General features: G+C 40.6%; 1 protein-coding gene across 16 annotated transcripts in view; it reads right to left on the bottom strand.

The window, feature by feature from the left end:
- The window catches only part of LOC128760232 (receptor-type tyrosine-protein phosphatase T-like), a 203,969-nt gene extending 181,226 nt beyond the window's left edge, over window positions 1-22,743 (bottom strand). For all 16 annotated transcript variants that reach the window (XM_053867406.1, XM_053867409.1, XM_053867407.1 and 13 more), the window contains exon 1: window positions 22,314-22,743. In XM_053867406.1, coding sequence (XP_053723381.1) covers window positions 22,314-22,401 — 88 coding nt within the window. In that variant the 5' untranslated portion in view covers window positions 22,402-22,743. The remainder of the gene's footprint in view (window positions 1-22,313) is intronic.
- Between the last annotated feature and the right edge of the window lie 631 nt (window positions 22,744-23,374).

The raw sequence follows: 23,374 nt of genomic DNA, 5'->3' as shown, positions 1-23,374 counted from the left end.
CAAGCTCCAGCCCTCTATGCACACCTTTTTTTTCTTCACCGAAGTGCCCTAAATGATTTCATTTTCATCTTCCATTCCGATATATTTGTTGGATGTATTTATTATGATTTTATACGTTCACGTCCACAGTATTAGACATTCATTCATGCTTTTTTTATTTATATATTTTTATTTCATTCATTAATTTTATTTTCCCATATATTTTTCGTGCTAACTTGTCCATCTGAAAACTTTGCAGTTTAAAATAATAGTCACTTAAATGCAATTACGATGCACCCATAAGGTAGAAAAAATTATAAATGAGATTGACATCAGTACATGATTGTGATGAGACAAAACAAAACAAGCGAAAACATCCTTCGTTCTTTCTCTCTCTCAATAAAAGAAACTATTGGTACAAGCTATTAATGTGCCTTTCAATGTTTTGGACTAAGACGAAGGTTGAAAATAATAATTGGGAGTCTTTTAATAAATTAAGATGAAAGAGGACTCGATTCATCACTACATCAACATTCTCCTCCTCCGAGTAAGCACTTTTATTCTAGTCCAAGTGGAGGTGATGATGACACATAAGAGCTTCAATTCCATCACGATGACTCTAAATATTTAAAGATGTGGGACACAAGGCTTTGGTTTACTGAATGGAGTTTTTATTTTGCTCATGTTTTAATCGCAAACATAAACACGTCAGTTCTGATGCATACTTAAGATCTATTGACAAAGATGACACATGAGCCGAGAAGTGCCACTTTTTGCTTAACAAAAGACAGGGCCTGGGTGAAAATTCCTGGCCACCAAGTCACTTTATGTGGCGCTCAAGAGCTTCATATCAGTACCCTGTAATGATTGAAATCTTGATTGCTTGATTGACACCATGTGCAATTGGATTTTTTTTGTTACATTTTTATAAATATATTAATGTCATAGTTTATATATATATATATATATATATATATATATATAAACCCTTCATTCCACTAATATAGTCATGGCCTTCACATTATAGTCTTAACATGGGATTTTTTTTTAATAATTGATTTTAATCTTTTTATTGATTAATTATGTGCCATGTTACACAAAAACAATTACGTTTTCTATTACAAAACATTAATGATAAGTAGGTAATAATGTCAAATAATGTCTTAATATCCTTTATCTACTCACATTCTACTGGAGAAATTATTGTTCTTCTTTTCCTTGAACAATGGACTGAAAGCATCCAAACTTGCAGAGCACTGTCAATGGGAACAATGTGCTTTTATTTACTGACAGCACATACATTTGCATTTAACTTCAATCTCTGCTAACATACAAGTCTTATTTTCTTATAATTCTATCATTTTGATTCAAGAAATCACATTCATTTTTTTTATTGACTTTCTTTAGAAAAATCTTAAATACTTTTCACCCTTTCTCTCAACAAACGGATCAGTTGCTATTACAGGCTTTTCTAAATCTAATTCTTGTTTGGGAGCAGAATAGAGGTATCACTTTTCCTCACTTTTCTGCCTCATTAAACTTTCACCCCCCGGAAGAACACGTCCTTTCACTTGCAGCTGCTTTCACAGTCATTTGCTACTTAGCATCCAAGCATGCTAACATGCTAACAACATGACGGATGTTTTTAGAACTGTCCAGCTCATTAGGCTTTAAACGACAACAAACGGAACAGCAATGGCAGACGATTCCCCACTTAAATCACACGGAAACATTCTTTATTTCACACTATCCTGAATTGTAATCTCTTTTTCTGTGATTATGGACACAATTATGTCTTGTAATATATGTATAGCTTGTACTCCTATTTTTAGCATGTGTCTGGAATAATTCAATTGATATCTGCCCTTCACGTCTAAACTTTTCTTCTCGACACTAAAAACTACTGTTGACTGACATTACACTGTTTTCTTATGAAAGCATGAAGTCATAAATTAAGTCAAAGTTCATTTAATGTATGTGAAACCAGCAATGTGGTGGCAGCAGCAGTAGACTCCCCCTCACAAGAGGAAGAAGAAAAAAGAAAGTTACTTGGAAAAAAAAATCAGCTCAATGGCCTCAAACTTTTGAATCCATCAGGTGTTATTTCAGCAATCACCACTCAGCCAGGTGCCAATTTCCCTCACACAGCCAGATGGGGAAAGCAGCTTGAGTGTGACCCGACACTGCCACATCAACCCCAATATATAATCAGCAATCACAATGTCCAAGGCTGTACAAATTGCCTCCACTGAGCGTTGCAGTCCACTTCCTGCATGACCACTGCCTGTTTGAAAAACACATGGCTCTCATGCTCCTTTGAAAGCATGGAGACTGAAAAGACTTTGTGTTTCAGGCTCAAATGAAAATGCCATTTCATTTGGTTGTGAAATTGATTCCCTTGAAAGTGAAGTTGTGATCCAATAAATGTATTTCTGTCAGTTCATCCTGAAACTGTAGTATTTACAGTTACTCACTCCATCAACCATTACACAATGCCCTTGTTCTTATTGTTATTACCACTGTCAATGGATGAAACCTAACCATATTTTTTCATGCACGGACATAGTATCTCAAACGTTGCAGTGATAGCTGCATTTTTTACAGTACTTCCTGTTGCTCCCTGGGGAATTTCTTTTACTTTGAATCATACTTTTTAATTAACCAGGAGCAATAAGTTCGACTCTAGTGTCATGTAAACCTGTTTAAATAATTGAGTGGCTCATGTCTGCGCTAAAAGAGTCAGAAGGATTCGCTTATTTGTTGGATTCGGTTTTCTGGCAACGATGTACCATAATGCCTTGGTAACTGAGACAGCTTGCTTCATCTCCAGCTCATGTTGAAAAATTGTCATCTGCTGATTCACATCGACATATAAATCTAGAAAAACACAAAATACATTCAACTTCATGACAAACTCAACGTTCAGCCCATAGGAGTAAATGAGTTTCAGTACTAAATCATCAGCTCATTTACAGAAGCAGGTTGAATTATTGAGTGAGTTCGTAATGCTTATCTCTGGTGGAAGATGTGGGTGAGGTGAGCAGAGTGAAAGAGAAAGGAACAAAAAACTGAAACAGCAGCAAGGCAGAGGCAGGTGGTCGGAGATCAATAAGTCAACTTTGGTTTATCAGTCAGTATTAATGGGAGTTAACCCTCGACCTCCACTCTCAATTCCACGCCAGAGAGTGAAGCCTGCAATTGCAAATGTCATGTAGCGGCAAAGTGCAATCGACATCAGCTTATTACCAAGCGTTTGAGGATCTCTACATGTGTTGACTGGTATTGCTGTCTCTCCGTGGATCGAGCCAGCGCCAAACTGCTGCAGTTGATCATCACCCCACCCCTCCTTACTGCATTATTGAACATTGTGTTAACAACTTTGCTTGGGATGTATTGACACAATTACAGCTGTAATGTTCGACACCATCTTCCCAGGTACCAGCTCATCACACGCATCGCTACGACAGCTCTCTTCCAGATGCCAAGACGGAATGATCTGGAAAGGTCAAATGCGACACAACAGGCATTCCTCAAACACATTGTTCGATGATTTGAATTGAGCACTGATGCTGTCTCATAGGTGAACGGCTGAATCTGTGGCTAAGACAAGCAGATTGTCATGAAATCTAGGCAGTTTCTTCCATCATTAATGCAGATACTCATATATGCATGACACTGCTAATCACATCATGTTCCCTACACATAGAAATATGACTGTTGCAGTGCATTATGGAGTTGTAATAGCATTAGACTTCATTATGTCATACTTGGCAGCATGGTTTGGTCTGCGGGCCTTGAGTTAGACATGCCAGGTGTAGTGATGAACCATGCCATGAAGGAACAATGAAATGTTATGATGGATATTCTGAATCCACATGGTGTGTTGAGTCTAAAGGGTTTTCCTCTCCAGTTGCATAGTCAATGCTGAGAGGCCACTCCAAGGTCAAATATTGGTTTCTCAGATCACAAATAACCCCGGGCTTAATTACACTTTGCTAATGGTCACATCAACGAAAATTACCATGCAGGTTGCGCTCCGATTACACAACTGCTGTAATGTGCAACACATGAATCTCAAATACACACGTTTTGCCTTGTGTTCTCGCACACAGCTGGAGCTGGAAATTGCAACTAGACGATCGTACACGCACACAGCTACACACACACAGACATTCTGTACAGCGGCTAAACAAATTACAGCTGGTTATGTGTGAATATTCATCATCACATGTCCCAGCGTAACCATGAACACAAACGCACAGCCTTGCACACACTTTTACACTGTTTTTCCTGATTAGCTCCCACATCTAAATGCTAATGCACCGTCTAACCTTTATGCCGCGGCACTAACTATTGTGATTGCTGAATGGCAGTAAACTGAACAGCAATTGAGAATATGCAGCTTTTACAGCTGTTTGCATATAGGTGTTTATGATTATGGGATTTAATATAGACATAAAAATGTAGGAAATTGGCACATAAAGTACATGTAGTATAATATACATTAAATATGAAAGCAACAAGTCATAGAGAGGGGATTTAGTTATCCGATACCAGAGTATAGCCAGTTAATATTCCAAAATTACGTCAGCCTGGAGGCAAATAATTCAGTTTTAAAATAGTGTGATTTTACTCCTCTTTCTTTACAGGGTGTAATACTGCATAGATGCAGCATGTATAGTATAAATGATAAAAATGTTCAGACATCAACTTTGGATTAAGGTAGAGCAGGGGTATGGAATCAAGATGTTGAATCATCCAACAGAAGCCGCATAGGAAAGGAACGCTGTCATCCTGGTTTCAACAATACAGTTGCAATTACAAATGGATGATTTGATGGCACTTTCTGGCTATATTTCCACATTATCTGATTTTTTTTTACCCCCAAAGTGAAGGCTCTTGACAACAAATATTACGATATATCGTACTATATATGTAGACATTCTTAGTGTGTTTGCAAACCACACAAAAATGGCCATTGAACACACTGTTCATATTTGTGTCTTAGTGTAGTGTTTTTCAGCCTTTTTAAGCCACGGCACACATTGTTCAGCTTAGCCGAGAGTGCTGTAGAAAATTCCTTTTAATTTATTAAAAATTCTATCTACTGACACCTTTTGGCATGTTATTTGCAGAAACAAATAGCAGAAAATTTATTTATTTCAAATGTCTCCAGAAATGGTCTGGCAAAAAAATGGATGGATTTATTTATTTACTTTAAATAACTTTCGATTTTATCACTTCTTTACTATGGTTTGGAGAGTTTCAAGAGAAATCAGTAACATTCTTTGCCTCATCTCATCACATTATGCCGCTCAGACAGTCTGAGGCATTGCAGGACGGACAAGGATCACTCCATCGTCCTGTGGTGATGGTGCGTAGTTAAGTTAGAGGCACATCAAGTTTGAAAACATCTCCAAGTTGCGCATTTGACTAACTTCTTCGCTGAGAGTGTGTAGGAAGAGGAGCACCGCACACCACTGATGGACAAATGAGAAAGAATAGTGTACAGAAAGAATGAGACCGAATCCATGTGATCTCCCCACGTTGGTAGCGCACATTGTTATTGTTCATGATTTAATATCATCATATCGTCCACCTCCGGACAATTTGGGTCAGTCATTTCCCATGGCACACTTGACAGGCTCTCATAGCACATCGGTTGAAAAACGCTGTCCTAGAGTACAGCGATAAAACAGTCCATTAATCCAAGGAAACTTCGGTTTTGTTTCATATAAGGATTTCTGCACACATGCAACAATACTTGTATTAGACACTATTAATATCAGCATGTTTTGTATTCCAGGCCTGAAACTCTGACTATCAGTATTCCACGACTGTTTTGATTCATTCTCCACCAACTAGGCTCCAATTACTGCTGCCAATCACAGGCACACATAACTAAGCAAACCCAGGACACACAGGCGAACACAGGTCAGTCACTGTGAGCGAGCTAATTGACAAAACTCCGCTTTTCAATCACACCCGGGTTGTATCTTTCTTTCCATGTGGCAGGGTCCCTTCTATCGATTCACAGAACATTAGTTATTAATACTGGAGAATCATCAGCGTACCCTTGCGGAGTCATTCTGGTTGACATAAGAGGAGAGGGCATGTTTGCACAAAATTTAGCCCGGCAAAGTGAGTTTGTGACCTTGTTGGTTCAGAATCTGCCGGGAGGATTTGGTGTAAACACTGGCCCCCTCTGGCCCAGTTATTCATCACAAAGCATGGATGTATTTTCACTGCAGGCACGAGGGAACTGACACATTGACACATCCTTGATAGACAAATGTAAGCAACACATGAGGAGCATATTTTAAATTCAATTACTTTTAGTAAGACTTCCTTTCTTCACCAGTCACATTTGTGCGTGGACGAATCTTTCAACATGCTTAATACGTGCATATATAAGCATCCAAATAATTATACAAATCTAATAATAAAAGCATTTAATTGCAGCTGCATCAATGGTGTTAAACCTGTTTTAACTCACCTTAAAAAACTGGAAGAACAATTAAATGTAAAATGAAACTTTTCTTTCAACAAATGTGTTTCATACTTTCTCTCTCCTGTTAATGTCCAACTGATAAGAGTCACAATCCAATCTGGAAATTCAATTAACTCTGTCCGTCACTTTCCGTCTGCGGGCTTCCTCGTTAATAAGGAAGAGAAAATCCAGACCATAAATTGCATGTCTCATTTGCATGTTATTAGAATCCCTGTTCTCGTATCAGACTTTCTGATTGCATTACAGCTTAAAGCACATTGGAAAAAAAAAGTTCCGATGATCAGATGAGGATGAAACGTGTCGCTTTGTCAAGCAAACCCCCGTGGACAGAATTACTGAACGAAAGATAGAAAGTTGAGTTTTTGTTCTGCCGTTTTCCCTCCCCAGACAGCTCTGGATCATGCTGAGAATTCCAAGAAAAAAATTTAAGCTAAAGGTCAATCAAATAAAATGTAACTGTGACATGATTTGTCTGTGTCAAAACCCAAGTTCTTCTCGAGTCCAAAAAAAAGCAGAGATAACATTGGAAGAAGCCCACATGTAAGGAGGTTTCAGGCACCAGGGAAGGTTTCCTCAGACTTCTTTCTGATTCGTAAGTTGCAATGGAAAATATCACACACGATACAAACAAGTCATAACAAACAATTCCAGAATTTTGTGCAGCCTTCTCACAGCTTCTGAAAGGCCCCAGGAGTCCAACACCAAAATAGAATACCTTCAATCTTCTTATGTATTTTTCTTTAATGATACAGCAAATACTGGTGTAAAGTTTATGTGCTTACTCCTCATCATTCAGCCATCTCTAGTGGGGAAGGGAACCTAACATGGGAGGAGAATCTAAACCCTTCCTTCAAGAGGAAAAGGGTTCACACCAATCCAGTTTTATACAGCAGAACCGTCCACATCCACCAGTAATGTCTCCGAAACCAGACTGCTACTCCAACACAACACATCCAAATCCTGACTCTCTCCACAGGGACTAAGGGTGGCATTACAGTTTCAGCAGAAAATTAGCCAGAGCCGACCAATTACCGCGCTCTTGAAGCCCCTCAGAGGGGACACATTGTGAGGTGTATGTTGAGTGTGTGTGTGCGCACACATGCAGGAAACAAAAATGCGGAGCGATGTATGATTGGGACAGTCAAAAAAAAGTGTGTGAGTGCTGAGCAAAGGTTAATAGGACCTCAAGAGGAATAAGACAAAGGCCTTGTTACCTTCCTCGAGCTGTCTCCTCCTGACACACACACACACACACACACACACACACACACACTTGAACGTTGAGCAGCGGGGTAGTTCATTACTGTCCGAAGCTTACTTTTGCACTAATACTCCTTAATACCCAACACTCTAGTCTTCTCATACTCTCTTGCCACCTTTTTCGCTTTGCATACTCTGCTATTTCTCTTCTCCTGTGGTTTTTCTCTCGGAATACTTGCTTTCCCTCACGGCAGACACAGACCAGACATGCCTCTGAGAAACAAATAAGATGACATGAAAGCATTGACAGTGGTTGGGACTGTGGTTTAGGAATGTGCTGTGAGTTAAATGAACAATTGTGCAGAACCTCCGCCACACAAACACTTGTTGGAGCCTGATGTTGTGTGTCAGGTCTGCCATTAAAGACCACTTAGAATACTTCTACGGTATATATTGTGCTACAGCAAAGCACAGGGAAATAATCTAAGTCTTAGTCTTGGTCCACTTGCTGAGAGGCAGCACTGCTAACCATTGCGTCACTGCGATGCCAGTAAATCCGACATACACAAGTCCATTGTCTCGACTATGAAAGGACGATGGTTGTCACTGTCATTCTTAACTGTCTACCTGGAAGGTGAGGGAGTACTGTCATTGAGAGTCATGCTTCATTAGATGTGGACAGATAAAGCTGAAAACTGCATAGGGCACCTATGCTACTATAGGGAGAAGCCTAACATGACCATGAATTTTAGACTGCAGTACCTATGGAACCTTATCGACAGAACACCTCACAACAACATTAATATCTAGGGGGATATGCATCTACTCTACTCCAGGCACCAAAGATGAAAGGTCATGGCTCAGAAGATGCTGTAAGGACTGTAGCCGTCACAACATCCCATCAATCCCTAAAGGCAATGCACTGCTACAAGGAACAATGCTCACTCAACAGACACTTGATAGGGTTCCTCTCCACCTCAAGTCCACTTACAGAGCAGACTCTTTTAAATTGACATTTTGGCTTTGAACGAACATTGTATTGAAGTGAACAGCTCAATGACAAAACTTCCCAACTCAAGAGTCTATGTCAGTATCGCTATCTTCATGGCAGCACACTCAGCTCTCCTGCTCAAGCAACGTCACTCATCTGTCTTCCTCCCATCTTACATTTTCAGCTGTTGTTCCCACTTACGACGCTCCTCTATCTCTTTATCCGTCGACATATCCGGCTAACAACCGCCTAATCACCCTACTCTTCTTATCTCTTCCCTCTGTAATCTTCACAGGCCTCCGTAGCATAGTCTGAACTCAGACTACATCAACACACTTGACTGGTTGCGGCTGGTGCTGCTCGACTTCTGTGGTTTTGTTGCTGTTGTCACTCAAGCTATTCTTGGACGCAGACTGACAGCTACATAGAATGAGACGATGGCTCACTGATAACCAATGCTTTTGCTGAGTCTCAGCAAAAGAGGGGGTGTGACTGTCCCAGTGAAGCAAAGTTGTTTGAGGCCCCTGGAAGGGTCGCCCATGAAAACTACAACATCCTTAACTTTTGACAGGTGTTTCCCAGCAATTCCAAAGCAGAGACTAGATTGAGTGTACACCTCTGAGCGACTGTATCGAAAACAAAAAAAGACCAGCACGAACATAAAACAGGCCTTGTCAAGCGCTTGAAGAACATAGCACATCTCCATAAATAATTTCTGCATAAATTCTGGACTAGTGCAGGATTAAATTGATGAAACTGCACTCGTGACGCTAAAATGTGCCGTGCACCTGTTCCATGCGGGCCTGAGCATGTTAAGAGCGTTTTAATGGACCATTATCTCACTGAACACGGTTGTGAAGGGCTTAAAGTATATTCATAATTAGTCATGATTCACGACTCAGTGGAAGCCATCAACAAAGTCTCATACAGCATCTGCTCCACAATTATAACAAGAAACAGCCCGGGGGGCTTGTTCTCCCAAAGAATACAACCAGGCTTCCTTTGAACAAACTTTAACTTGCCATAGTCATAGACATTTCATGTCCTATACTGCAAAACATCTTGCATACTACTGGCGTAAATGGTTTCATTTGTGTTCAAGTTGATGCACAGTGTGCATCCTGGTGAATCACTGAACAGAAATTGACAGAGACTGTCATGGACTCAGACTCTGACGATGGACAGGGTTTAACTCAGCCGTTAAGCACATGATTGCACCAAGAAGGAAACCTTCGTGTCCAAAGGAAACTCACTTTAGCTCAGAGAACATAAAGTGGCTTACCTGTCATATGTTCGCACATTTTGTACATTGAAAAACATATACAGTGGTACCTTGGTTCTCGACCACAATCCGCAAAGCGATTTGTTCGAAATCTGAATCGATTTTTCCCATTACAATGAATGGAAAAAGAAATTATGCGTTCCAAGCCTTAAAATAGGCTTTTGTAGGAGTGAATGTAGTGCGTCTGCTGCAGGTGCGCTGTTCGTGTATGTGTGTGTGTGGCCGCTGCATGTGGGAGGGGTTGCCAAGTGAGTGACGTCTCTTGAGAAGTGAAGAGGCGCCCGGTGCATGTCCGGCTCTGAATGTGCGGTTCTGTGCAGTTTGGCTGTGACAAAGTCATAAACTAAGTAACGCTCTGTCCGAGACTCATCTCATCCCTGTCCCAGCTCCAGCCGACAACATGACATAAAACCCTGGGGTGCGCACTCCAGCCTCGGAGGTGTCGAGAGCCAGCACCTCCCCTGTGACACTCTACCACGGTCCAGGAGACAGGAAAGGTTTTACGCCTCAATATGAAGAAAAAACAGTCAGTAAATGCAGCTAACGGGACATGTCTGCATACAGAGGCTGCGTTATACACAATAACAAAGCGCGCCGTCGGTCAGCTGATCGGTCCGCACATGTTATATTTTTTCCGGCTTTTTTCGGGGGCGTTCGAGTTCTGGATTTTCGTTGGAAATTCGAAGCAAAAAAATCTCAAAATTTTTGTTCGAACTCCGATTTGTTCGAATTCCAGGACGTTTGAAAACCGAGGTACCACTGTAATTATTCCTCATTTTCAGAACATCACACCAGTATTAAGTTGTAAAAGTAAAGTTGTAAAAGTAAAAAATCTTAACACATAGATTGGTAAATTCACTAAATATTAGGTAGTGTACTAATCTGCTACGGTTTTTATATAAAAAATGTTTGACCAAGCTTTTATACAGTCTTCAACACTGACAGTGATGCATTGAATGTTAGGTAAATTATTTGAGAAAACAGTATAATGACTAAATATGACATTGTTTTTTAGTTATTGAAATTTTGACACCTGCATCACATCCCATGACACCCCAACTAAAAGACAGTTGTTAGCGGTCAGCTTACCCTGTGCCTTCACATTTATTTCTGTAGTTTTTATTTATCGCAATGGCAGAGACACTAAAAAAAGGGCCGTGCTGTGTTTCACAAGGAACTCACAAAGCTCCATTAAATATAGAGCATTTGTGTCTTCCTCTGTATCTGTCACTTTTGCCTGTATTCTGCTACCTCACTGGCTTCTCTTCAGACAGCGGGTCTGGCCCTTCTGTCAGCCCCCGGTAATGGCTTTTTTCATTTACATAAATGCGGCATATTGGCTCCAGACAAACTCTGACAGGGCAATTATGAGATGAGCAGGTTCACATGTCACCAAGTTTGGAGAGGAAACCATACAAGACTACAATGAAATGGGATTTTTTTTTATCACGTTGTTCAGTGATGTACCACAATATAAAGTCTTAACCAGTCATGAATACAGGCAATGCATTTATAATATTACTGAATCAAGCATGATGATGATCTTGATTGCATCTGCTCAATAGAAGCTGTAGAAAATAAAAAATGAACGCTCACATCGCCATGAAATTCCTTTCATTCCAGAGGGTTGAGAGTGACCTTCCGCATCTGTGTATCCATTTTCCCACACAAACAGGCTCATGCTAAAATACTTCATACCTCCACTCAGTCTTTTCCTCCATAACTCTGTTAACAGTCTCTTCCTATTCACACATGCTTATTTATCTCATTAACTCGGTTACGTTCTGCGATCCATCCTGTACTTATGCTCTTCCCACCCTGAAGCTTGTTGGTTCAGCCGACTAAGCAGACGCCGCCTACCTCGCCCAACGTCTCCTATTAAATAGGAATTAATTACTAAGAAACCGTGTTAAGCTTCATTAGGACCTCTTGCATTAATCAGCAGTTATTTTAATTAGAACAGAGGAAGTTTCGCTTCTTTTGAATGCTTACATCGCCAACATCCTAATTACTCCAGCAGGGGTCTCATGCATTCAGAGGGTGACACACTCATTTCATCCTTTCCACACGGTCACATGCAAGATGGGGCATTTATCACAAAAGCATTGTCTCATCCCTACAACAAATAGTGGGTAGAAGGGAACTGTTTCTTCATTATTTGTCTCAAAACATAATTAACTTAATTTTCATATCACTATGGCACAGTGTCACAGTATATGAATATATACATGTAAAGATCACCCATATTAACATATTACATGATTATTCACTTATATTCATTAGTTCATGTAGATTTTAATTTAGTTTTTTCTTTGTTTTGTTTTGCTTTGTTTTTTGTTTTTTTTGACAACCGTTGCAATTTACACAACAGCCAAAGTTGTGCACACTGTTACATTGGTCCTTTAGTAATAGTTGAATAATGTTATGCAAGATTCAGTGGTTTCGACTGATGTCAGTTCACAATCATGCGTGACACCCTTCAGTCAGTCTCAACGCTAGCATCAGTAGGTGCAGCACCAAAGTAGCCTTGCCATTCCCACATAGATAAACTTAATACCCTAAAAAGTCCAACCCACCAACTCATTTCAGGTGAGTGTTTGAGATGAGCTCAATATTAGGGTCAGTAGTGTTATTTATTAGATTTATTTGATATTTTACTCCAGTTTTGGAAGCGTTCACATGTTCACGGTCAGTCGTGGTTTGACTGATGATAAGAGGCCTGCACAATTGGAAATTTTCATCCGTCCGTCATTTGGCCTCCAAGGAGATTATCTAATAACTTTTTAGAAGGGACTCTGCATTGAAAGAACATTACTGTGACATTTCCGTGCTAACGTTCCTACTTTGCCCTCTGAGGATAAAAGATTGAATGTCACCGCTGAAAGCGCTGATTAATTCTCAACCTCCCCCCTATTTAGATCATTATTATCCAGGAATTAATTTGACAGTCCAGAGTCCGCAGACATGAGCGATCGCACCAGCAGCAGTGACATTTTTTCAGTCGAGTGTTTCCATCTATGAAATAAACTACAATTCCGCTTTTGTGTTGGCTTGATTGAAAAAGCTATTTGTCAGAAGGGTGGTGGCTGGCGATCAAAGTTACTGTCATGAAACAAGTTTTTTTCCCTTCAGAAGGCAGAGTGAACCGCTCAGTGTCGAGACCATCAGTGTGACAGCTTGAAACAACATTTGTGGAGCGAGGAGAAGCCAAAAATGCACATCTGATGGAGAGGAGAGGTTTTGCATGAGTTTAACTGCATTCACATGTAATCTGTGAACAGACCGACAGCTTCATTGCACTTAAGTGGAAGTTCTTTCAGACAGACATGACAGGTCATGTTTAGAAAAAGAAAAATCAGAGGGAAGGAAAAAATGTTTTTTTTTTGTCGCCGATGACACCTGCACTCAGCGTCACATCTCACCATCTACATAAGATTGCATAGCTCCATTAAGTAATGGTGGCCACTCAATTGAAGGCTGTCAATTTCCTCACCTACTCCTCACACACAAAAACAGCAGCCATGAAAACACAGGATAAAATCCCAGGCACTGGCGCATCATTGAAAGCAATCCACCATAAATGAGGTGGAAAATGCTTTTTGTTTTTATCCTGCTGAGTGTGTTCACTTCAGTCTCAGGGTCAGACGGAGATGGATGCTTCATTGCGCTTGGACTAGATCTCCTGCTTTGTCTTTCTCGTGAAGATATCCAAGCAAATCTGCGAGTAATGATATGACAGACCATTATTATGATTATTATTATTATATTGCCCAAGCAACGTCACTCATATATTATATTATATATTACCATTATTTTTAATAATAATAATTGTTATATTTATTTATTCATTTCCTTTTTTAAAAGGAAATTAAGTAATCTTCTATTTCGCGTTGTCCTCCAGAGTAGGGTCGAAGGGGGAGACATGCTACTATCAGCAGCAACAGGCGATAGGCGGGGGACACTCTGGACAGTTCGCCAGTTCATCATCATACAGACAAACAACCATTCGCGCACACCTACAATTTAGAGTGCTCAATAAAACTGAACCCCAAATTAGCATGTTTTTGGATCGTTGGAAGAAACAGGGGTTCTTGGAGAAAAGCCACACGCACACGGGAAGAACATGCAAACTCCATGCAGAAAGGCCACCAGCCTGACCCTGCAGCCTTCTTGCTACAAGGCAAAAGTGCTAACCACTAGGCCAATGGCGTGTGGCCAATGAGTAGAGTAGTTATGATAGTGTTTTATATCGGTGGTGACATAAGCAGCCACTAGAGGGTGCCCTTTGGCAAAACAGTATCAATTCTTTCAAAACTGAAACAATTTTGAATGTATAATAATAATTCTACAATATAATATAACATGCAAAGTTGCCTTTTTTTTTAAACAAGAAATATGTTTGTGAATTTTAATTAAGAAGGTAATTCCATTACAATTCTAATCATGATCAATCCATATATTGTTTTTCATCCCTCAAATGTGTTGAGTCTACTGAGATGTATGCTATTGTGTACCAACATACACGTGTGGATCTCTATCTTGGTGGGGACCAGCCACTGAGGTAATACTTTCCCAGCCTCTTCCAATACTAGCCATCCAAAAAACAAATGGCTAACCATAGCCAGGACTCAATCACAATGACCCAGGAATTGTCAAGTTTTATTCCTCAAATTGAAGCTTAAACTTGTGGGGTCTAGGAAAAGGTTCCCACAAAAGCAAAAGGTCCCCACAAATATAGCAATACAACGCAAACGCGTTTGTCTTCCTGTCTTAGTGAGGACAGTGGTTGACATAATTCCCCATGGAGTGATGCCAGGGGCGCATGTGACCTCGCAACATACATTTTTTTTAGAATAAAATGTAATTGTATATCCACTCATGATTTTTTTTTTATTTCAGGCAATCTCATGCACTTAAGTGTTTTCTGTTACTGACAAAAACAATGTTAATAAACTTATTCTTTATTGTAAGTTGCTCTATATTACTTTCTTTTTTCTTTTCTTTCATGTTAACAAGGTTACTGTGTAAAGCAGACATGTACTTATAATAATTTTATAGACCAATGATACTATTTACAGAGGCGGCAGAGAATTGGGGGGTGCAAAATGTTTACTTCTTCGTGGGGGGGGCGCAACAGAAAATAATTGAGAAACACTGCCCTAAACTAAACCACCGAAAAACAAATGGCTAAACTTAACCTTTACTCTTAACCAAACTAAACCCCACTTATAATAACCCAGCTATTTCGTAGTTTTAACCCTCAAAATGAGGCTTAACAAAGTGAGGACCTGTCCAAATGTCCTAACTCTGTTGATTAAAAACTCATGCTGGTCCTCACAAAGATAAATGTACAAGAACACACACACTCACACCCCTTCCGCCTGCCCCTGCTATTAGTCTGTCAGTTAGTCAAGCCAACAGAATAAGTGCTGGGGATTAGGCAGACACACACTGGGATGGTGTGTGTGTAGAACGGACAGAATACTAAACAGATCAGGGCACGAGGTGACAGACAACCCGTCATAAAGTGCTCTCTCGCTCGCTTTAACACACGCACAGCAGAGGAAACAATTACAGCCACTCAGACAGTCGATAACACACAGACGTAATCAATTTACTGCCAATCGTTTTTTGTTTTTTTTTCTGTTCTTGACCCGTTGTCATTTTTCCTCCTCTCCCACCAACACCGAAAGTTGAAGTGCTTTATCTATTTGTCTTCCACCTCCTCTTGTCTCCTTCGCCTCTTAAATTCAGTCTCACCCTTCCATGTTCTCGTCTTTCCCTTACGAAGAGACATTTCTGCCTACAAGGTCCTTCTTTGTTCCGGTGACCTTCTCTTCTCTTCTTCTGTTTGTCCTTTATCTGAGACCACCTGCTTTGACTCATCTGTCCTCTATTTTTCACAGCCTGCCTCTCCTCCTCTCCTTCAGCTAATTCAATCAGTTCATCAGCTGCTGCCATACTTTTAAATATTTCCTGTTTATTCTTCCGACCACTATTTCATCTCACCCATCCTCGTCTTTGGTTTCTCCACATTAAACACGTCCTCCCTCACTCTAGTTAAGCGCCATCACTTTTCACTGCCGGTGAAGTTAAACTGATAGCCACAAATTATTTTGACGTGAATCAGATTGGAATATTAGAGAAAGCTTTAACTCTTAAAGAAGGTCTAGTGTACTCTTGAACTATGATGAGCCGTGATACTGTCCCACAAGGACAAGGTAAACATAACATGAGTTATGGGGTTTGACTATTCATCTTATGGCATGAGGAAAAGACTAGCTACATCATTTTATGATGGTCAGGGCAAGAGACAAAGTAGAGTGAAACAGTGTGCAGTATTGTCCCTTAACACTCAATACAATAGAATTCAGAGTCGCCTTGTTTATGGAGTTAAACGCAGTTTCACAAAATACACAAGATAGCTCAACATCAAAAACAATCCCAGATAACTTTATTAAGTATCAATACAGCAATATTCTTGTGATGAATTTCACTGGATAAAATAGAAAATTGATTTTGTTATGTCTCCTCTTTCGCCCAGGAAACCAAGGGGAGCAAAGTTGAATCAAACATATTAACAGATGACTCAACAGCACAGTTAACAGAGAACAAAACACTCCTGTCTGTCACACAGCTTAAGCACCACGCAGACTTGTCTCTCCAGCTGACAGGTGTGTACAGCACATGCCATAGAACACTACAGATTTGCTTGGAAAAAAAGAGGTTCAAAATATAAGTAACAAAAGTACTCAGAGAGTGCAAACTTGGGATGACAAAAAAAAAAGTCACAATAAATAATCACGATAAATGTCATTCCGGCGATAACCATACATAATGATACAATACATTTTCATTCTATTCCATGTGTTGGACATGCTACATTCTCTCTTGAAACTGTGTTGTGATGAAACTTATTAGTTGAGTTTGTCTCCAACATCATTATTTGTTTATGTCTAAATATAATAGTTAACTAAGTGTAGAGACGAGAAATTCAATGTTTCAGGTCTTGGGTAGAAGCCACTCGTGTCTGACAGACTGCTCTGCCCGTTTTATATATGGGTTAAATTGAGCCGTCTGTCTGCTGTATCTCATGTCTCGTAACAGTTGACTTGAACTATGGACCAGTCTGGACACATTTCCTAGATGCTATTGAGGAAATATTATAAATCATGAGAATAAATGATCATTTAGTCATATTCTATTCTCAAATCATTATACAAACTGTCATTGAGATGAAAACCCTTTTCACAATTCTCTCTCCTGAAATGGTTGTTTTTCATCGCCGTCATGGTCTCATCATGTTCACGTGTGCGAGATTGTGTTTGGCGGTACATTGTGTACGATAAGTTATTGCCCATCCCTAGTGCAAACCAGCATGAAGTTGCTCATTTCCCTTCATAATATTGTCCTTCATTTACTTCATCTCTATAGTAGTATTAGTGGGACAGGAGGTGTTTGTCCAAAGGTCGGATAGTAAGAAAGAAAGAAGGTAGATGGTGATCATGCTGCAGTTCTCTCTGGGAAAGAAGTTCAATCAAAAATCAATCAAAATACTTGTGAAACACTGCCAACAATCATCTTTCTCTAGCTCAATGGCAACATTTCAGTTCATGAGTTGGAGGCAGATTAATGACCAATGAAAAGGTTTAACATTATTTTATAACAACACGTTTTCTACCAGTTGAAGTAAATGATACAAGTCAGTTATTAGTCAAAACACCCTAAAAGGAGGGGCTTATTCAGATCCCACATATATGAAAAAGTGGCAGAAAAAGACAGATTCAAGCTGAAATCTATTGCAAAACATGCCGCTCCTTGTATCAATCTTCATTTAGGGGTTTTATGTAAATTGCAAGCCTATAAAGTCCATCCTTAGTAAAAATCTGCAAAGCACATTTTTGTGTCAAGCCTCCATTGTTATTTGAAGGTGTTGGTTAATCAAATAGCGTAAGTCAGTGTGCAAGAGCTGCTGGTAATTACACTGTCAAAGTAATTACATTCTTCAAACTCAAGGTGGTGGTGGGTGTCCGTCCCTTTGTCTCACAGTTAGACTCCTCAGTGGCTTTATCTCTCGCACGTATGAAGACAAACATGTATATTAATCCTACAAAGGGCTGAGTAATTGAGTTGCTGTTGATCTGATCAAACCTCACCATGGCTCACTCTTCCCTGTGTCCCTCACATGCGTCAACAAATCAAGAACGTGAGTCAAGGAGAGCCGGAGACGTTGATACACTTGCTGCATACACATTTAACGCTACACCCCTTCCTAGCACCCCACCCTGCCAGTGTCCTTCCCGCCAAAGAAATCTCATTAACTGGCATACAAATTGTAAATTGGTTTTCTTGAAAACACACACCTCGACACCCGTGGTGTCACCTCCACATCCGACCAGATTGCTCAACAATTAGCGGTCTCTGAAGCTCAAAGTCGTAGATCAGGAGCTACACACAGACACACAAGCAACACCTCTGCTTCGTTTAACATCGATCTGCCGCTAAAGCCCTGACCATGAAACATTAGCAAAGCATCAGTTCACTTAAATCCAAAAGACAAAAAGAGCCAAAAGCTAAATGTATAGTGCCACCCTAAAATAAGTGATGAGAATGTCTGATACGATTCTGAACCCCAAACAACAAGAGGGCAGAGGACAGTTGTATAATGACATAAAAAGATTACATCAGTTTCTCTGTTCAACTAACAACCTAATTTTCGCCCCGTAAAAACAGAAAAGTCACTGATGAACAAAGAAGGTTAATGCACGATACAGTACAATCTTCATCAAAAAGACACACATATACTGTAGGCAACTCAAAGACATTCAGAAGGCCCATAAGAGAGTTTTTGTTGTCTTCCATTTGAAGTCCAGTCCAGGTGATAATTGTTCTCTTCACCCTCTAGATCCTTGCTGTACCTACAATATAAATGTACTGTTATGAGCAACACCACTGATGTTCCATGGAACTCCCAGCGTAGGAGTTGAATTCCCACCACATTTGATCGAAAATCACATAGTTGGGGGCCACTACATGGCTAAACTGCTGTGGATGACCCTGTTAGCTATAGGAATATCTCTTCTGAAATTGACCTATTTTGATACCTGCTTCTGTGTTTCATTACCTGACTTTTCAAACAGTCCTTAATCCCGTGGCGTAAACATTTATGTTGGTGGACTTTTGAGTCTAATGTTTGTCTAATGTGGCAGAAGACAGCGTTCCGTGTTGCATGTCTTGGACTGTGGCATGGACTTTTTGGGCTGTAAGTGCGAAGATCGCAATTTTTTCCTGCGCATTCACCTCTAACACAGATGACACCACCAAACAGTCGACCGTCAACTTGTCACGTGGTGGGCGTCAAATCTGCCAACATTCTGGAGTCTTTAGCATTACGATTGTAAAATGGGTGGACAAGCTCTCCGACCTCGGCCACATTTCAAATGGAGGCCAAGACTTCCCTCTTTCAAACTAAAGTCGTGCATCCAACCAGTGAGCCGTGCCCTTGGGAAGAATGGCAAGAGAACACGGAATGACAACACCATCAAAACTGAATATCTTTCTCCTGGTAAGATAATTCCCAAACTCATGAACAAAATCCCAAGCTAATAATGTCACTTTCCACCTTCTGTTCATATCTCAGAGACTTGTCTGACGACATCAGTGGAATTGAGAACGGCAGAACAATTTCAAGTGCGAATACTGTGGGTGGTTATTGGTTTGATTGCTGACGTAGGCGTTTCCTCTCACTGGCTTACTTAGAGCACACATATGAGTATCCTCAGATATGTTCTGTTACATTTAGTCACCCACAGCTCTGACTCACTGGGAGCTCCCAAAAAAAAAAGAGTAATGTGGTTTGAGAATTAAGGAGCCTACAAATGAGCTCCGAGATGATGATGATGGAGGACAGAAGCAGCCAACTACTCATTTGTATTATTTCACATCCAGATGATTAAGTTGGCCGCGCTAATTAGCTGTTTCATTCGCATTATTGCAACATTAGGAAAGCGAGAACAAGCGAGGGATTATGCATGTGGAAAATTTGGGGATGGCAATATGAGTTCTAAGTCATGATCATGTGCGTTATTACTTCAGACTGTGTCAAGGGCAATAGATCGCTCACTTGATCCAAAAAGAGACCTGGACAGAAGACAACCAAAATGATGTCAAATATTGTGCAACTGCTTCATGAGAAACTTTTAGCAAACCTTTTGGCTTCTCAGACTGCAACTGTTGCAGCGCCTTATAGGACTTCTTATGTTCTTATGTCTTCTTCTCTTAGTGTTAAACGGGAACAACAAATTTTCATCCAAGCTCATTCATTGATTCTGAGTGAATCATGCACCACCAAGATCAAAAGCAGAAAGATTACAGTAACAGATACAACAAGGCTGAATAACCAGAAGTCGTTTAGAGCAGGTGATGTCCAAAAGCATTGTTCAGTGAGTGTCAGGACTAACACCAGTGTTCAGCAGTGGAGAAGCCGTTTACAGTCAAGCAGTCTCTCGATGAGTTTAGAGATCTAAAGAGCCACAAAAGAGATTTTAAAAAAGTCACCCAGGGCCAAAGAAGGCAAACTGGAAGAACCTGAAATGGAGTAATGTGGTTTTGTTCTCAGAAATCAGTTAGAAGGCAAGCCACAAAAGAAAAATGAACTTCATCATAACACTCCTATCACCTTTCTTGACATCAGGTTTACAGTGGGACTAATTATTCAAACCAGCTTAAAACTTGACTTGAAGTACTTACATTTAGAGGGACAGGTCTTTGCTGTTGGGCGGAAGGTACAATCAGCCCCAGAAATAATTTTCCACATTTTGATCGCATGATTTATACTTACGAACGTATGTTTTTAGAGTCAAAATGAGTCGGAGACTACAGGTCTGTGTGTCTGTGTGTCTATAGGGGCGCAGCCTTTCTTACGGGCCAATACTGCCCCCCTACGATTATAAACAGTAGCGCAGCTGGGACAAACGCTGCCCGTACAGTCTCTTCAGTCCGCTTTTAAATCACAAAAAAACCGGGACAATCCGAAATTCCAAAGCATGCATCATATCGGGCCACACGAATATCTTAAAACACAGGATGTTCCAGAACCACATAGCAGGTTAGAGTACAGTGACTAGGAATCAACTTCTGTATTTAACTCAAACAACAGCGTTTTTCGGTCCCTTCAGATCACAACGGCAACAGGAAATACATGACCCTCGAAGTCCAACATCAAGTGACATATATCTAGACCATTACGCACAGACAGAAAAGAGCAGGAGATGGGACTCGCAGCCAGAGCCGGTCTTCCCTTCAAAAGTAGCTTCTTTTTGCGACCTGACGAGTCATGAATACCAAACAGAGCGTTCAAAGACAAGCAAACACTGAGTATCGTGTGTGGACGCTCTTAATGTTGTGTGTATTTGAATCTGAGAAAACATTTGAAAAACTTACCATATAGTCATTACCGCGGCAGGACGAAATAGCATGACGGCTTTGAATGACAACGGAGCACAAAACTTGTATTGCAATAAATTGTAATCTTAATTCAACTTTTGTGATGCTTTTCCTAATTATAAAGCAGTCGGAAGGTCATTCAAGTGATGGACGTTGATCTAGATTTGAGTTCAACACGTTGAATTTGAATTTGAATAGAATTTGCAGCGAATTGACATAAAAATATGAATCGTTTTGACCCCCAGTTTTAGCGGTTTTAGGTTTTACTGGCTCATGTTACTGCTTTATTGCAAATTTAGTCATGATGCATTACGTTCGCATCCAATGCCAAACTACCTTATGCGCGAAATCGCCAATGTATTTTAGCCTAAATGTCCACACGCCCAAACACCTGTAATTAAACAATAGCCCTGCATGAATATACTGATATGTACATCGATGGTATAGTTCATGTACCTGGCACGCTATTTTCATTTGAGACAAGTGAACCAGGCGATTTCACAGGCGCTCCGCTGCGCTGCGTTGCGCACAGCCACTGGCGGCAGAAAACAACGTGCCGGGCAAGTTAACGGGAAAAAATAAAAGCTCCATGGTAACAAAGTTACACAAAAGAGCCTTAAGTAACTCCCGTATATCACAGCAGTTGACGTTTACGGACGAAACCAGGAGAAGAAATCGTTGGAGCTCGTGGTTGCGCGCGGCACAACGCGGGCTAACTATGGACATTTAGGACCAAGGTCGCATTTAAAAATAACAAATAGACAGTATCATGCATTCTATTATTTAAATGCAAACGGAAATCAAATATGAGCGGAAACTCGCTCTGAAAATGTGCTATTACGCACGATAGAATGTCACCGCTCCGACGGGAGAAGTCTGGGAAAAAGGTTAAAATTGTGATTTACCTGGAAAGAATTGTCCTCTTGTAAATCCCAAAAGTACTAAGTGGATAAGAACAGCAGGCAAAACGCGAGTATAACTCCGTTTATCCATCTTGTTCCGCTAGTTTTGGCTCAGTTGCGCGGACTACTTGACATGCTCCCCTCCGGTCCTGGAGCTGCTTCTCCTCAGATTTGAGCAAAAAGTGACATAAACGACGAAAAGTGTGGTAAAATCCTCGCATTGGAGTTGAAGAGGCGGAAAGACAGGAAGAAAAGCTCAGCCAGAAGTTGGAGGCGGATAAAAAGAAGCGTCTCTTCTTCTCCTCCTGCAGCGAGGTCCGAGCGTGCGTGTTTGTGCGCCAGTGCACGCGTGCAACTAACAATCTGCCGGCGTGTACGTGTATTCGTGTATGTGTGTGTATGTGACACAGAGGTAGCGCTCAGTCGGTCACCGACTGACAGACGGGGAGTTGTGGAGCAGAGCAGAACAACGCGCACCTCACCGGCGACCGGAAAGTAAGATATGAGTAGTGATACTAGCAGAAGTTCCGGTGGTGCATTTCAAAATAAGGGCAATCAAAATGGGTGAAATAGACAGATATTTCACCATAATATCAAGCGTTTGTTAAGGGGAATGAGGTCCTATCTTAAGCAAAAATGCAAAATACGCAATATAACATAACTTCAGTCAACATTGTTTTAGTCAAAAGCCTTTTCCTTAGGATTCACGATTAATTATGACATCAAATGGATCAGTGCGGGGTCGTGCAGTTGACATCTCTTAGTATGAGCTCACGTGTTATCGTCAGTAGAGCGTTTTATTTATGAAAAAAAGAAGAACTAATAAAAATTCCATGTGATCTACATCCTGTCTAAGCCACTGTAATTTCCATCATCTTTACCATGTCTGGTATGTGACTTCCCCCGGGTCCTAACGCCGACCCTCTCCGCAAAAGACTGGAACACACGAGTGAACGCTCGCCTCTAGACCTCTTCATAACAAAGGTCGTGTTCGCAAAAAGAACTCAGACCTGGACGGGGCCACACATGGATGAAACGGCCACTGGGAATTAAAACGCATCACA

The sequence above is a fragment of the Synchiropus splendidus genome, chromosome 6 (genome assembly GCF_027744825.2).
Source record: "Synchiropus splendidus isolate RoL2022-P1 chromosome 6, RoL_Sspl_1.0, whole genome shotgun sequence".
Taxonomy (NCBI): Eukaryota; Metazoa; Chordata; class Actinopteri; order Syngnathiformes; family Callionymidae; genus Synchiropus; species Synchiropus splendidus.
The sequence above is the reverse complement of the archived record's forward strand: the minus strand, read 5'-3'. Positions and strand labels throughout refer to the sequence as shown.